This window comes from Lucilia cuprina, chromosome 6 (assembly GCF_022045245.1).
Source record: "Lucilia cuprina isolate Lc7/37 chromosome 6, ASM2204524v1, whole genome shotgun sequence".
Lineage (NCBI taxonomy): Eukaryota > Metazoa > Arthropoda > Insecta > Diptera > Calliphoridae > Lucilia > Lucilia cuprina.
In genome coordinates this window covers 51,742,379-51,758,585 of record NC_060954.1, presented here as the reverse complement: position 1 = coordinate 51,758,585, position 16,207 = coordinate 51,742,379, and the positions used below count along the sequence as shown (strand labels likewise).

At 28.5% G+C, this 16,207-nt stretch overlaps 1 protein-coding gene across 1 annotated transcript in view; it reads right to left on the bottom strand.

Moving 5' to 3' along the window:
• LOC111688322 (5-hydroxytryptamine receptor 2A-like) overlaps window positions 1-15,841 on the bottom strand; it is a 24,949-nt gene extending 9,108 nt beyond the window's left edge. Inside the window, exon 1 of the mRNA XM_046954164.1 lies at window positions 15,830-15,841. Within this exon, the coding sequence (XP_046810120.1) occupies window positions 15,830-15,841 (12 nt within the window). The remainder of the gene's footprint in view (window positions 1-15,829) is intronic.
• Between the last annotated feature and the right edge of the window lie 366 nt (window positions 15,842-16,207).

The following is a 16,207-nucleotide window of genomic DNA, read 5'->3' as shown; positions in this document are numbered from 1 at the left end:
CTGATGCTCGAGGGAATGTTGAAGAAAAGTTTAGGACCCAAAAGCAGACAAAATTTCCCAGAAAGTTCTTGGTATGGCAAGCAATATGCAGTTGCGGCAAAAGAAGCCTATCATTTGTTACAACGGGCTCTATAATTACCGAAATTTACATCAAGGAATGTTTACAAAAAAGGCTGCTTTATTCATAAGACTTCATAATGTGTCCACTTATTTTTGGCCTGACTTGGCATCCTGTCACTATGGTAAACAAGTCCTTGAGTGGTACAAGAACAATAATGTGTTATTTGTACCAAGAGAGGCAAATCCTCCAAACTGCCCGGAGCTAAGGCCAGTGGAGAGATATTGGGCTCTTGTTAAAAGAGAATTGAAGAGTACAAAAAAGGTGTCCAAAAGATTTTAAACGGAGATGGACTACATGTTCGAGCAAAGTGACAGAAAGCACTATAAAAACGTTAATGGAAGGGTTTCCGAAAAGGGTTCAAAATTTCATCACTAGTGATTAATACTATAAAAATATTTTTTTTGTAAATTGTAATAATAATTTGAATCAAATAAAAAAAAAATAAAGCTGTAAGTTTAGTGGTTTCTTTTTTATAAACATATATGTATGTTAAGAATTTTTCGATCTCACTCCTTATCTATCTATCTAAATTGCAATTAATTACGTGGCAATTTGAAATAATTATGATTCGATTATTCTGATTAAGAATGAAAATGGTTAAGATTTGTTTTTCAAAATTATTACAGTTACAAAAGGAATAACAACTGCTAACATACCCTTCCTGCAAAGGTAGGAGAAACATTTCCTGTAGATGAACTTATAAAAATAAATTGATATAGATCAACCCAATCCTAAAGAACTAATTCAGCACATTATGTGTTCAATTTAGACACAGTAGTCTTCTATAAAAATCAGTACAGGGTTGAGTTGTCACCGTCTAATGTGCCCTCAATGTAAACAATTTAATATTAACAATGTTTTGCCATCTTTTGTAAGTTTTAAGGAATATAGATAGTAACTATACAATAAAAATACAAAATCTTCAGAGTATATCCTTCTTATACTTCCTTTTTTTACTAAAAACTCTAATCAATAGTTAAAAAATCAAATAAATTCAACAGCTTGTTGTACGTATTCTATTGTTAATGAGAAATTTTAAACACATTTCGTATTTCTTTTTTTCTCGTATTTTAATTTTTTTTCAAATTCTATTTATTTTTAGTTTTTTTTTTTGTGTTTTTGACATATAAATTAGTGTTCTAAAGTTAACAGCATTTAGAAGTAGCTGTTAAAAACTAAATACATACAAATTTATATTTTTTTCCTAAATTTAGTTTTTTTTTTCCCAAAAACGTTCTATAAGTGAACCTTTATTATTTTTGGACATACCACCCATTGCGATAACCAGATATATCCTCTTGAACAGTATGCTTTTTATAAACTTGAAAAAAAAAGATTTGAGTAAAATGTTTTGAATGTAGAACAATAGATAAAAAATTCTTGAGTTTTTAAGTTTTTCTTTTATTAAAGTAAAACGTTTTCGTTATTGTGAAATTATTTATGAAATTGAATATTTTTGTCTTTGTTGGACTAAGTTATCCGTATGAATATTTTTGTTGAAAGAAATTTTTTATAGAAAAAAAGTTGCCAATGTTAGAGCAACTTTTCTAAGAAAAAGTTTTCTCTGTTAGAGCAACTTTTCTAAGAAAAAGTTGTCCCGGTTTAAACAACTTTTTTTTTTATAGAATAAGTAACTTCACTTAGAACAACTTTTCTATTGAAAAAGTTGCCTGTGTTAGAGAATTTTATCCATAAAAAAGTTGCTCTGTTAGAGCAACGTTTCTATAGAAAACGCTAGAAAGTTTCTCTTAGATCAGCCTTTTTTTGTAGAAAAACATATCTTTAATAGAGCAACCTTTCTATAGAAAAATATCTCGGTTAGAACATCTTCTTTCTTCTATAGAAAAGGTTGTCTTTGTTGGAGCAACATTTCTGTAGAAGAAGTTGTCTCTGTTAGAACAACTCTTCTAAAGAAAAAGCTTTCTCCTTTAGAGCATTTTTTCTGTAGAAAAGGTCTGCAGAAACATTTTTGTCTTTAGAAGAAGTTGTCAATATTGCCGCATCTTTTCCATAGAAACAGTTGTACCTGTTATACCTACTTTCCTAGAGACAGTTTATTCTAAAGAATAAACTGTCTCTGTTAGAGCAACTTTTCTATAGAAAAAGCTGTCTCTGTTAGAGCAATTTTTCTATAGAAACATTTGTCCCTGTTAAAACAACTTTTCCATAGAAAAGGTAGTCTCTGTTAGAGCAACTTTTTTATAGAAAAAGTTGTCTTTGTTTTGTTGTTTCTGTTAGAGCAACTTTTCTATAGAAAAAGTTGTCTTTGTTAGAGCAACTTTTCTATAGAAAAAGTTTTCTTTGTTAGAGCAACGTTTCTATCAAAAAGTTGTCTTTGTTAGAGCAACGTTTCTATAAAAAAGTTGTTTATGTTATAGCTACTTTTCTATAGAAAAAGTTGTCTCTGTTAGAGCAACTTTTCTATGAAAAAAGTTGTCTATGTTAGAGCAACTTTTCTATAGAAAAAGATGTCTATGTTAGAGCAACTTTTCTATAGAAAAAGATGTCTATGTTAGAGCAACTTTTCTATAGAAAAAGTTGTCTATCTTAGAGCAACTTTTCTATAGAAAAAGTTGTCTATGTTAGACCAACTTTTCTATAGAAAAAGTTGTCTATGTTAGACCAACTTTTCTATAGAAAAAGTTGTCTCTGTTAGAGCAACTTTTCTATAGAAAAAGTTGTCTATGTTAGAGCATCTTTTCTATAGAAAAAGTTGTCTATGTTAGAGCATCTTTTCTATAGAAAAAGTTGTCTATGTAAGAGCAACTTTTCTATAGAAAAAGTTGTCTATGTTAGAGCAACTTTTCTATAGAAAAAGTTGTTCTATAGAAAAAGTTGTCTATGTTAGAGCAACTTTTCTATAGAAAAAGTTGTCTATGTTAAAGCAACTTTTCTATAGAAAAAGTTGTCTATGTTAAAGCAACTTTTCTATAGAAAAAGTTGTCTACGTTAAAGCAACTTCTCAATAGAAAAAGTTGTCTAAGTTGGAGTAATTTTTCTATAGAAAATATTATCTATGTTAGAGCAATTTTTCTATAGAAAAAGTTGTCTATGTTAGAGCAATATTTCTATAGAAAAAGTTGTATATGTTAGAAAAACTTTTATATAGAAAAAGTTGTCTATCTTAGAGCAACTTTTCTATAGAAAAAGTTTTCTAAGTTAGGGCAATTTCTCTATAGAAAAAGTTGTCTATGTTGTAGCAATTTTTCTATAAAAAATATTGTCTATGTTAGAGCAATTTTTCTATAGAAAAAGTTGCCTATGCTAGAGAAACTTTTCCACAGAATAAGTTGTCTATGTTAGAGCAACTTTTCAATAGAAAATGTTGTCTATGCTAAAGCAAATTGTCTTTACAAAAAATTGTCTATATTAGGCAATTAAAGCAGCCATTTTATAATAAAATTTGTCTCGGTTTCTTTAATTGTAGAGAAAAAGTTGTGGTTGTTAGAGCAACTTTGTAAGAGCAATTTTTTTTGTATAAAAAGCTGTCCCTGTTAAAGCAACTCTTCTATAGGAATAGTTGCCTGTGTTGGAACAACTTTTCCTTTTCTCAAATTCTTAAGTAGCAAAGACTTTGCTAAAAGGGTTAAAAATGCACATAATTGGAAACGAAAAGGAAACCAAGAGAACTAACAAATGGAAGCAGAAAACAACATATATATATTCCGACCACTCTGTTGAGTTGCCCAACAAGTACTGTCAACTAAATGTTTTTTTTTTTTTTCAAATATTGAAATATTTTCTTAACTATTTTCCTTTACTGTATTTGAATATTCCATTAAGTATTTGTTGTTAAATCTTAAATCTTGTGTAATAAACTTTTAGGACTATTTTCTGTATATCTTTTCTTTCGTTGTGTCCTTCCAACCAACTTAGTCAAGTACACTAGACTACTACTGTTATGTGTTCCAAGTCATAAAGTGTTTTTGTGAAATACATCGAATAGAGAATAATCTAAATGAAATATTCACAAACGAATTCACAGTCAAGGTATGTTGCGAATGTGTATTTTTATAAATACGTTCGCCCATCTAACCCACGACATTTCTGGAAATGTTTAGAGAATTTTAAGTATATAAAAATATCTTGTGTGATATGAAGTGTATCTAAAATAAATAAATATATATAGAATAAAACATAAGAGACTTTTAAGACTAAAAACAAACAAACAAACAAACAAATATCTGAATAAAACAAGAAATGTTAAAGCCAAAGTTAAATGGAAATAAACAACAAAAATGTATACTAAATGTTTGAATTAACATAAACGTATACATTAAGTTAATTTAACACTGGATAAAATGTTTCTTTTCTTTTTTTTGAAATGGTCCTTTTTTTATTATTTCTCGACACTTTTTTTGCTTTTGTTACTTTTGCAGGTGAGTTACTTATTACACAGCTATAGATACATACATACATACATACATACATACATACATACATACATACATACATACATACATACATACATACATACATACATACATACATACATACATACATACATACATACATACATATGTATATGTGTAAAAGACGTATACAGGATATTAGTGTCCTTGGTATGTGGGTGTTTTGTTTTCGTATTTCTTTTGTATGTATGTGTGTTTTCCTCTTTTTTTGGCAGTGAAAGTGTCTTAAAGATCTATGTATATATACATTTATTTTTATAAAAGCGACAGGTTACATTTATCCGTCCGTTAACCTGCAGAATTAATTTATTTTTATATTTTTTTGATCCGAAAAACTGTATCCTGTTGAACGCTTGTGTGGATTTTGTAAAGTGATTCTAAAACACATACCAAAATAAAAGGTAGATAAAAAGTTTAATGATTATATGCTGTACTATGCAGTGTAAAGGTGCTGTTATTTAATAAAGAGTCACAAATTTATTTAACAAACTATCTCTTATCGTATTTCTAACATAAAAAACAACATTATTTCAAAAACGGCCAGATCATTAAAGTTTATTAAATTCGATTTTCAAAGAATGTTAGACATGTAAGGAAATCTTACTGTTTAATACTAATTAAAAACGTGAAAGATGTTTTAATATAAAGCGAAATCAGAGACAACTTTTTCTATAGGAAAAGCTCAAATATTTAAACTTTTTTCTGAAGAAAGTTGCTCGAATAAAGACAATCCTTTCTATGGAAAAGTTGGACTGACAGAGACAAATTTTTTGTATAGAAAAATTGCTCGAATATAGACTAATCTTTTTTTTAGAAAATTTTTCCTAATAGACACAACAAGTTTTCCTAATAGAGAAAACTTGCTCGAATACAAGGAACTTTTTCTAAAGAAAATTTGCTCTAACAGAGAAAACTTATTTTTTTATAGAAAAGTTGCTCTAATAGAATCAACGTTCCTTATGAAAAGAGATAACTTTTTCTAAAGAAAAGTTGCTGTAACAGACACAACTTGTTCTTTACAAAAGTTGCTCTAACCGAGACAACTTTTTCAACAAAAAGAATGTTCTAACAGAGATAACTTTTTCTAAAGAAAAGCTGCTTTAACAGAGACAACTTTTAATATAAAAAAGTTGCTGTAACAGCGACAACTATTTATATAAAAAAGTTGCTGTAACAGCGACAACTTTTTATATAAAAAAGTTGCTGTAACAGCGACAACTAACATAGACAACTTTTTCTATAGAAAAGTTGCCCTAACAGAAACATCTTTTTTTATAAAGATGTTGCTCTAACAGAGACAACTTTTTCTATAGAAAAAATGCTGTAACAGAGACAACTTTTTCTATAGAAAAGTTGCTCTAACAGAGACAACTTTTTCTAGAGAAAAGTTGCTCTAAAAGAGGCAACTTTTTCAATAGACAGTTGCTCTAACAGGGACAACTATTTCCAGACAAAAGTTGCTCTACAAAAACTTTTTTTATGTATTAGTTTCTTTAACAAAGACAACTTTTGTTGCTCTAACAGAGAAAAATTTTTCTATAGAAAAGTTGCTCTAACAGAGACAACATTTTCTATAGAAAAGTTTCTCTAACAGAGACAACTTTTTCTATAGAAAAGGAGCTCTAACAGAGACAACTTTTTCTATAGAAAAGTTAATCTAACAGAGACAACTTTTTTTATAGAATAGTTGATCTAACAGAGACAACTTTTTCTATTGAAAAGTTGCTCTAACAGAGACAACTTTTTCTATTGAAAAGTTGCTCTAACAGAGACAACTTTTTCTATAGAAAAGTTGCTCTGACAGAGACAACTTTTTCTATACAAAAGTTGCTCTAACAGAGGTAACTTTTTCTATAGAAAAGTTGTTCTAACAGGACAACTTTTTCTATAGAAAAGTTGTTCTAACACGACAACTTTTTCTATAGAAAAGTTGCTCTAACATAGACAACTTTTTCTATAGAAAAGTTGCTCTAACATAGACAACTTTTTCTATAGAAAAGTTGCTCTAACATAGACAACTTTTTCTATAGAAAAGTTGCTCTAACAGAGACAACTTTTTCTATAGAAAAGTTGCTCTAACAAAGACAACTTTTTCTATAGAAAAGTTGCTCTAACAGAGACAACTTTTTCTATAGAAAAGTTGCTCTAACAGAGACAACTTTTTCTATAGAAAAGTTGCTCTAACAGAGACCACAACAATAGGTTTTTCTTTTAAATCAGAGCAACTTTTCTGTAGAAAAAATTGTCTTAAATAAAACAAAATTTTTTCTCTGAATCAGTATAACTTTTCTTTAGACAAATTTGTCTGGAATAGAGCAACTTTTTTATAGAAAAAGTTGTCTGAATCATTGCAACTTTTCTATAGAAAAAGTTGTCTGAATCAGAGCAACTTTTCTATAGAAAAAGTTGTCTGAATCAGAGCAACTTTTCTATAGAAAAAGTTGTCTGAATCAGAGCAACTTTTCTATAGAAAAAGTTGTCTGAATCAGAGCAACTTTTCTATAGAAAAAGTTGTCTGAATCAGAGCAACTTTTCTATAGAAAAAGTTGTCTGAATCAGAGCAACTTTTCTATAGAAAAAGTTGTCTGAATCAGAGCAACTTTTCTATAGAAAAAGTTGTCTGAATCAGAGCAACTTTTCTATAGAAAAAGTTGTCTGAATCAGAGCAACTTTTCTATAGAAAAAGTTGTCTGAATCAGAGCAACTTTTCTATATAAAAAGTTGTCTGAATCAGAGCAACTTTTCTATAGAAAAAGTTGTCTGAATCAGAGCAACTTTTCTATAGAAAAAGTTGTCTGAATCAGAGCAACTTTTCTATAGAAAAAGTTGTCTGAATCAGAGCAACTTTTCTATAGAAAAAGTTGTCTGAATCAGAGCAACTTTTCTATAGAAAAAGTTGTCTGAATCAGAGCAACTTTTCTATAGAAAAAGTTGTCTGAATCAGAGCAACTTTTCTATAGAAAAAGTTGTCTGAATCAGAGCAACTTTTCTATAGAAAAAGTTGTCTGAATCAGAGCAACTTTTCTATAGAAAAAGTTGTCTGAATCAGAGCAACTTTTCTATAGAAAAAGTTGTCTGAATCAGAGCAACTTTTCTATAGAAAAAGTTGTCTGAATCAAAGCAACTTTTCTATAGAAAAAATTTTCTGAATCACAGCAACTTTTCTATAGAAAAAATTGTCTGATTCATGACAACTTTTGCATAGAAAAGGTTGCTCTCATTTACAGCAACTTTTCTCTATAACACATGCCTTTTAATTACTATTCCACATATGTCACCCTCATTTACTTTTAAATTTTGTTTGTATTTGTAATTGTGTGTATATATGTGAGAAAGTTTTTGTATATGTTGTTAAATATTTTTTTTATAATATAAACACAACCCTTTAAGCCATATAAAGTATACATGTATTTAATTGTGTACAATACTTGTGTTAAACTTAAAAAAGTACTTAAATAACATTTTTTTAAAAAAATAACAAAACTGAAGCTTAGTTCTTTGCAATGTTATTATATTGTACGTTTGATAGAAACTTTTTCTTAAAGAAGAAACAAAAATTGTCTTTTATGACCTTTTTTCTTTTATTGCATTTCCTGCTTAAAATTTATTTACATTAATTACTTGTATTTCAGCCAAAAAACCATAAAAAAGTATAAACAGTGGTAACGACTGTTTGGTTAAGTTTATGCTGAACATATTTTCAAAAAGTATTTAATATTTTTTCCAGTAAATAACTCATACGTTTTAACACACACTCACATCCACCCACTAACCACAAATTGAAATTCATTAAAATTGGAGGAAAAATTACTTGTTTCTCTAATAAAATATTTTGGGTTCTTTTTAAAAAATTCTGGACGAAAATGTCCAGAATTGAAAATTCTAAAGAGTTTTGTAAAATTAAATATAAAAAGACTTTTATTCAATTGACGCCTTAAAAATAGAAGAACTTCAGAACCCAATCATTAAGTTGAAAATATGTGCATTCACCAAAAAAAATGCAAATAAATTCATTTGATTTTCAATTACGCAATTTATCACATGTGTCAACAGCGACACGAACAGCAACAGCAGCAGCATCAACAACATCATCATCAGCAATTGATGACTGTCCACCACAAAAAGAAAACACGTCATCAGTATTTCAGTTGTAAAATCTCATATATTATCCTCCTTCTACATACTGTACGTTTTGTATAAAAAAAACTGCATTTGCATTGAATATATTTTGAAAAAAATATAATCATTCAAATGAAACTGAAAGTAATTGAATAACAAATTTTAAATTGATTTTTAATAATATTAAAACAAAAAAAAAACAAAAAAACATTAGAGGAAAAATAAAACTACAATGTTGCTCAAGCAGTTTTGCTCTAGTTCTGTTTTAGTTCTGTTCTAGTTCTGTTTTAGTTCTGTTCTAGTTCTGTTCTAGTTCTGTTCTAGTTCTGTTCTAGTTCTGTTCTAGTTCTGTTCTAGTTCTGTTCTAGTTCTGTTCTAGTTCTGTTCTAGTTCTGTTCTAGTTCTGTTCTAGTTCTGTTCTAGTTCTGTTCTAGTTCTGTTCTAGTTCTGTTCTAGTTCTGTTCTAGTTCTGTTCTAGTTCTGTTCTAGATCTGTTCTAGTTCTGTTCTAGTTCTGTTTAAGTTCTGTTCTAGTTATGTTTAAGTTATGTTTAAGTTCTGTTCAGTTCTGTTCAGTTCTGCTCAGTTCTGTTCAGTTCTGTTCAGTTCTGTTCTGTTCAGTTCTGTTCAGTTCTGTTCAGTTCTGTTCAGTTCTGTTCAGTTCTGTTCAGTTCTGTTCAGTTCTGTTCAGTTCTGTTCAGTTCTGTTCAGTTCTGTTCAGTTCTGTTCAGTTCTGTTCAGTTCTGTTCAGTTCTGTTCAGTTCTGTTCAGTTCTGTTCAGTTCTGTTCAGTTCTGTTCAGTTCTGTTCAGTTCTGTTCAGTTCTGTTCAGTCCTGTTCAGTTCTGTTCAGTTCTGTTCAGTTCTGTTCAGTTCTGTTCAGTTCTGTTCAGTTCTGTTCTGTTCAGTTCTGTTCAGTTCTGTTTAGTTCTGTTCAGTACAGTTCCGTTCTAGTTCTGTTCTAGTTCTGTTCTAGTTCTGTTCTAGTTCTGTTCTAGTTCTGTTCTAGTTCTGTTCTAGTTCTGTTCTAGTTCTGTTCTAGTTCTGTTCTAGTTCTGTTCTAGATCTGTTTTAGTTCTGTTCTAGTTTTGTTGCTGTGAACAACTTTTATCCATGTATAACTTTAACATAAACACAACTTTTTTCTTGAAGAAAATTTTCTTCCGACAAAAGTTTGTTTTATAATTAAAATGTTCTTGTTGTTTTCTTTACTATTGAATATTTAATAATAATTATTATTTTCTTCCTTGCTGCTGTTAGTGTTTTCACTTATAATAATTTTTTAATATGTGAGCAAACTCATAAAAGTTTTTGTGAAGATTTAATATAAAAGGTGTTGGTTTGGTTGGTTTGGTTGGATGGTTGGATGGTTGGTTATTCGTAGGTCTTAAAGGTTTAATTTATAACGAAAAAAGTTATATACGTGACATCATAAATAAGAATACCGATGTCAAATGTAATGAAAATGAATTCATTTTTATGTTTACAGCTTTAGTTTTTTTTGTATTTATTTATATTTGTTTTTAAGGATTAAAGGATTTTTCAAAGATAAACATAAAAAACAGCAATAAAAAAAGGTAATAAAAATAAGAAATTAAGTTAAAAAGTAGGAAAGTGGGAGGAGAGTGATGGCTTAAGAAAGGATTAGTGGAATTTTACTGAAATAAAATGATGTTATTTGATCAACTGTACTTTATGACAATCTTTATAAAAGAAGAATTTTTTAACTTAAACAAATAATTTTTGATTGATACCTTTAAGTCTGGACTAAAAGAAATTGAGATCATTTGAAAAAAGAACGAAAAAATATAATAAAATTTTGTTTAATATGAAAATAACTGAAAATTTATAAAAACAAAAATTGTCACTGATTTTTGTTGAATTTCTTTAAAAATTTCCACATTTTCAATTCAACATTTATTTCGTATACAATTTCCGCTTTTTTGACATTAAGAATTTTAAAAAAATATATATTTTTATACACTCTCATACCCACAACAACAAATGCTTATAACACCCTCATTCTTGTAAAAATTTACATAAAAAAATAAATAAAATATTCCTAGAAAATACTTATTTCGTGTTTACTTTACAAATATATATCTCTGGCAATAACTATTTACATACAAACCCAACATACTTACACATGAGTATTTAGATACATACATAGATGTAAATGCCTTTGGATAAATATTTTCACCAATATATCCCAACCATATCAGAACATGTTTTATCAACATGTGAAAATTGTTCTCAAATTGTGAAAATATCGTTTTTTTCTTTCTTTCTTCCTTTGCTTTAATACAAATCTTGATTTAAGGATTTGTTTTTTTATATGTTTTCACTAGGGATTGATTTTTATATGCTGATATTAGTAGTTGATAATTTGAGGGCAATATTTAAAAAAAAAAAATTGCTAAAGGGAAATGTAGAAGAATAGAAAAAGTAACCTTAAACACAGCTACCTTTCTATATAAAAAGTTGTTTTAAACAGAACATTTTTTTTTCTATAGAAAAAGTTATCTTGAACATAGCAACTTTTTTATAGAAAACGTTGTCTTCAGCAGAGCAAATTTTCTGTAAAAAATTTTGTTTTAAATAGAGCAACTTTTCTATAGAAAATGGCGTCTTCAACAGAGCAACTTTTCTATAGAAAATGTTGTCTTCAACAGAGCAATTTTTCTGCAGAAAATGGTGTCTTCAAAAAAAGGTGTCTTAAACAGAGCAACTTTTCTAAAGAAAAAGTTGCTTAAACAGAGCAACTTTTCCTTAGAAAAAGTTGCTTAAACAGAGCAACTTTTCTAAAGAAAAAGTTGCTTAAACAGAGCAACTTTTCTAAAGAAAAAGTTGTCTTTAAAAAAAGTTGTCTTTAACAGAACAATTTTTCTATATAAAAAGTTGTTGCAAAAAAACTTTTCTTTTGAAAAAGTTGATATAAATAGAGCAACTTTTCATTTGAAAAAGTTGCTATAAACAGGCCAACTTTTATATAGGAAAAGTTGCCTTAAATAGAACAACTTTTCTATAGAAAAAGTTGCTATAAACAGGGCAACTTTTCATTAGAAAAAGTTGCTATAAATAGAGCAACTATTCTTTAGAAAAAGTTGCTATAAATGGAGCAACTTTTCTTTAGAAAAAGTTGCTATAAACAGAGCAACTTTACATAGAAAAAGTTGTCTTAAAAAGAGCTACTTTTCTATAGAAAAAGTTGTCGTAAACAAAACAACTTTTCTATAGAAAATGTTTTTTTAAATAGAGCGAATTTTCTATAGAAAAAGTTGTCTTAAACATCACAAGTATTTTACAGACAAAGTTGCCTTAAACAGAGCAACATTTCTATAGAAGAAGTCGTCTTAAACAAAGCAAACTTTCTACAGAAAAAGTTGTTTGATTGTTGTTGTTTGATCAGAGAAACTTTTCTGCAGAAAAAATGCCTGAAGCCGAGCAAATTTTCTATAGAAAATGTTGTCTGAATCAGAACTTTTCTATAGAAAAAGTTGTCTCAATCAGAACAACTTTTCTATAGAAAAAGTTGTCTGAAATAGAGCAACTTTTCTATAGAAAAAGTTGTCTGAAATAGAGCAACTTTTCTAAAGAAAACATTGTGCGATTCAGAGCAACTTTTCTATAGAAAAAGTTGTCTAAATCAGAGTAACTTTTCTCTAGAAAAAGTTGTCCGATTTATAGCAACTTTTCTAAAGAAAACATTGTGCGATTCAGAGCAACTTTTCTATAGCAAAAGTTGTCGGAAATTGAAAATTTTTTCTGCTGAAAAAGTGGTTTGTTAAAGGTTACAACTTCTCAACTACTTCTCTAAAGAAAAAATCAAAACAATTTTTTATATAGAAAAACGTTGCCTGCTTTAAGGTTGATTATTGTGTTTATTTTTTAATAAAAACAATTGAATAAATTAAAAACTTTAATTAAAAACAATGGCGTCAAACAAATGCTCATTAAGTCCAATTGTTTTAATTACAAAGCAGAAATGAAAACAAGAAAAAATACGCAAACGAGTAAAAAGGAGTAAAAAAGCAGGTGATTAAAATTGATGGCCATCAAAAAATGGCCATAAAAGTATAAAAAGGATGAGAAATATTAAAGACCATGTTTTTTTTGTCAGTGGGATGATGAATTATAATTTCAGCAAAAGAAAATTATAACAATTTATTTAAATGATTTTATATTCTTGGCACGAATTTTGTGAAAGTAAAGTGTAAAGGAGAGAGCGAGCGAAGAAAAAAAGGATTTGTTAACTCATAACGGAAATGAAAATAAATAAAGGTAAAGATGAAAAGCAGCTGAAAAAAACAGGAAATTATTGTATAGAATTTCAAATATTTTTTTATGTTTTCTTGTATTGCTGTCACTTACGTTATATTCTTAATGTTATTGGTATTTATTGTGTCAGCAACATATTAAACAGGATGAATAATAATAATAATATTATTAAGGAATTTTTTCATTTTTTATATCCTGTTTACAGACAAACGGAAGTTTATACAAACAATTGCAATAAAATAAGTAATTGAAAGATATTTCTAAAGGAAAATATTAAAATTTAAAGATTTTTTCGATGACAGCCTAAAAGTAGACTTTAATAAGCTGTAAAAATAAAACCCTAAAAGTAGGCATTAGTTTTAAATTACTGATATTTTCTGCTTCTCATAGAAAACCCACAAAACTTCTTTTTTAAACCATTTAACTTCTATTATCTTCTATTTAAAGGAATCCTTTTCAGAAAAGAAAAACTTTATGCAAAACTTACAATGCAACAATAAATTTGTCGTTTAGAGTCTCAGTTTTAATTTTTACTCTAAAATAAATAAAATTTTGTCATTTGCACTTTCTTTTATCTATTATTTGCTTTTTTTATTGCAAAAGAAACAATACAAACTAAATTTAAACAACAACAAAAGTAGCAAAACTAACTAACTATCTAACTGCTACTGTAAGTGAAGCACTTTTATTGTGGCAGTTGCAGCATACAATTGTCATTGCGATAACCCTTGTTGTTAGTATTTTTTTGGTTCGTAAAAGTAAGAGTTGAAAACAATACAAGGACATTTAAAGTGTTTTCTTTTTCTTTATTGTTGACAAATGCCTGTTGGTTATGCTGTTGCAAAATGTAGTACCTGTATCAACACACACACACAAGAGGTATTGAAATGTAACATCATTTGGAAGGCAACAGTAGCAGTAACACCCACAAACAAAAAAGTTGCTGGTTTTTTAAAGATAACAAAATATAGACAACAACAAAAGAAATAAAACAAACACTTAAGTTTAAAAATATTCTATATAAAAGAACAGGAAAATATTTCTATAGCAATACATGCCCCAAATCAAGCAACCAAGCAACTTTTCTGTGTAAAAATTGAATCAGAGCAACTTTGCTACAGAAAAATTTGTCTGAATTAGAGCAACTTTTCTATAGAAAAATTTGTCTAAATCCAAGCAACTTTTCTATAGAAAAAATTGTCTGAATCCAAGCAACTTTGCTATAGAAAGAGTTGTCTGAATCAGAGCAACTTTTCTATAGAAAAAGTTGCCTGAATCAGAGCAACTTTTCCATAGAAATAGTTATCTGAATCAGAGCAACTTTTCCATACAAAAAGTTTTCTGAATCCAAGCAACTTTTCTATAGAAAAAGTTGTCTGAATCAGAGCAACCTTTCTATAGAAAAAGTTGTCTGAATCAGAGCATAGAAAAAGTTGTATGAATCAGAGCAACTTTTCTATAGAAAAAGTTGTTTGAATCAGAGCAACTATTCTATAGAAAAAGTTGTTTGAATCAGAGCAACTTTTCTATAGAAAAAGTTGTCTGAATCAGAGCAACTTTTCTATAGAAAAAGTTGTCTGAATCAGAGCAACTTTTCTATAGAAAAAGTTGTTTGAATCAGAGCAACTATTCTATAGAAAAAGTTGTTTGAATCAGAGCAACTTTTCTATAGAAAAAGTTGTCTGAATCAGAGCAACTTTTCTATAGAAAAAGTTGTCTGAATCAGAGCAACTTTTCTATAGAAAAAGTTGTCTGAATCAGAGCAACTTTTCTATAGAAAAAGTTGTCTGAATCAGAGCAACTTTTCTATAGAAAAAGTTGTCTGAATCAGAGCAACTTTTCTATAGAAAAAGTTGTCTGAATCAGAGCAACTTTTCTATAGAAAAAGTTGTCTGAATCAGAGCAACTTTTCTATAGAAAAAGTTGTCTGAATCAGAGCAACTTTTCTATAGAAAAAGTTGTCTGAATCAGAGCAACTTTTCTATAGAAAAAGTTGTCTGAATCAGAGCAACTTTTCTATAGAAAAAGTTGTCTGAATCAGAGCAACTTTTCTATAGAAAAAGTTGTCTGAATCAGAGCAACTTTTCTATAGAAAAAGTTGTCTGAATCAGAGCAACTTTTCTATAGAAAAAGTTGTCTGAATCAGAGCAACTTTTCTATAGAAAAAGTTGTCTGAATCAGAGCAACTTTTCTATAGAAAAAGTTGTCTGAATCAGAGCAACTTTTCTATAGAAAAAGTTGTCTGAATCAGAGCAACTTTTCTATAGAAAAAGTTGTCTGATTAGAGCAACTTTTCTATAGAAAAAGTTGTCTCTGTTAGAGCAACTTTTCTATAGAAAAAGTTGTCTCTGTTAGAGCAACTTTTCTATAGAAAAAGTTGTCTCTGTTAAAGCAACTTTTCTATAGAAAAAGTTGTCTCTGTTAGAGCAACTTTTCTATAGAAAAAGTTGTCTCTGTTGGAGCAGTTTTTCTATAGAAAAAGTTGTCTCTGTTGGAGCAACTTTTCTATAGAAAAAGTTGTCTCTGTTGGATCAACTTTTCTATAGAAAAAGTTGTCTCTGTTGGATCAACTTTTCTATAGAAAAAGTTGTCTCTGTTGGAGCAACTTTTCAATATAAAAACTTGTCTCAATTAGATCAACTCTGTTATAGCAACTTTTCTATATGAAAGGTTGTCTCTCTTAGAGCAGCATTTCTATGGAAAAAGTTGTCTTTGCTAGAGCAACATTTTTATAGAAAAAGTTGTCATACATTTCTATAAAGAAGTTTCTTAGGTTTAGAGCAACTTTTATTTAAAAAACTAACATCACCATTTTTTTATAAAAGAGACCCTAATATAAATGCGTTGGTGTGGGTATGTATGTATATATACCTCTAAGTTATTATATTTTTTCACAACTTACCAATCTTGTCATTTGCTATAAAATATCGATGGTTATACATTCTGTGCCGACTTTCATTACGTTTCGATTCGTTTTTTATTTCGTTTATTTAATTTAGCTTAAAATAACATATTTTGCACATATAAATTAACCATAAATGTCAGGTGAATTTTATGTTCAATTTGTTGGTAGATTTTTTATTATTTTTCTTTAGCTTTTTAGTTTCGCTTTATTTCATTTTTATTACACATTTTAAATCATCAACGATGAAATTTTTTCAAAAGTTTTTTTTTTCATTTTCGTCGTTCGGTTGTTCTTCAAACTTATATATCTGTCATTAATTGTTATGATGTTCTTCTTTTTTTGTTTGGTTCCTTTTAAGAAGTTTTTGTTAAAGTT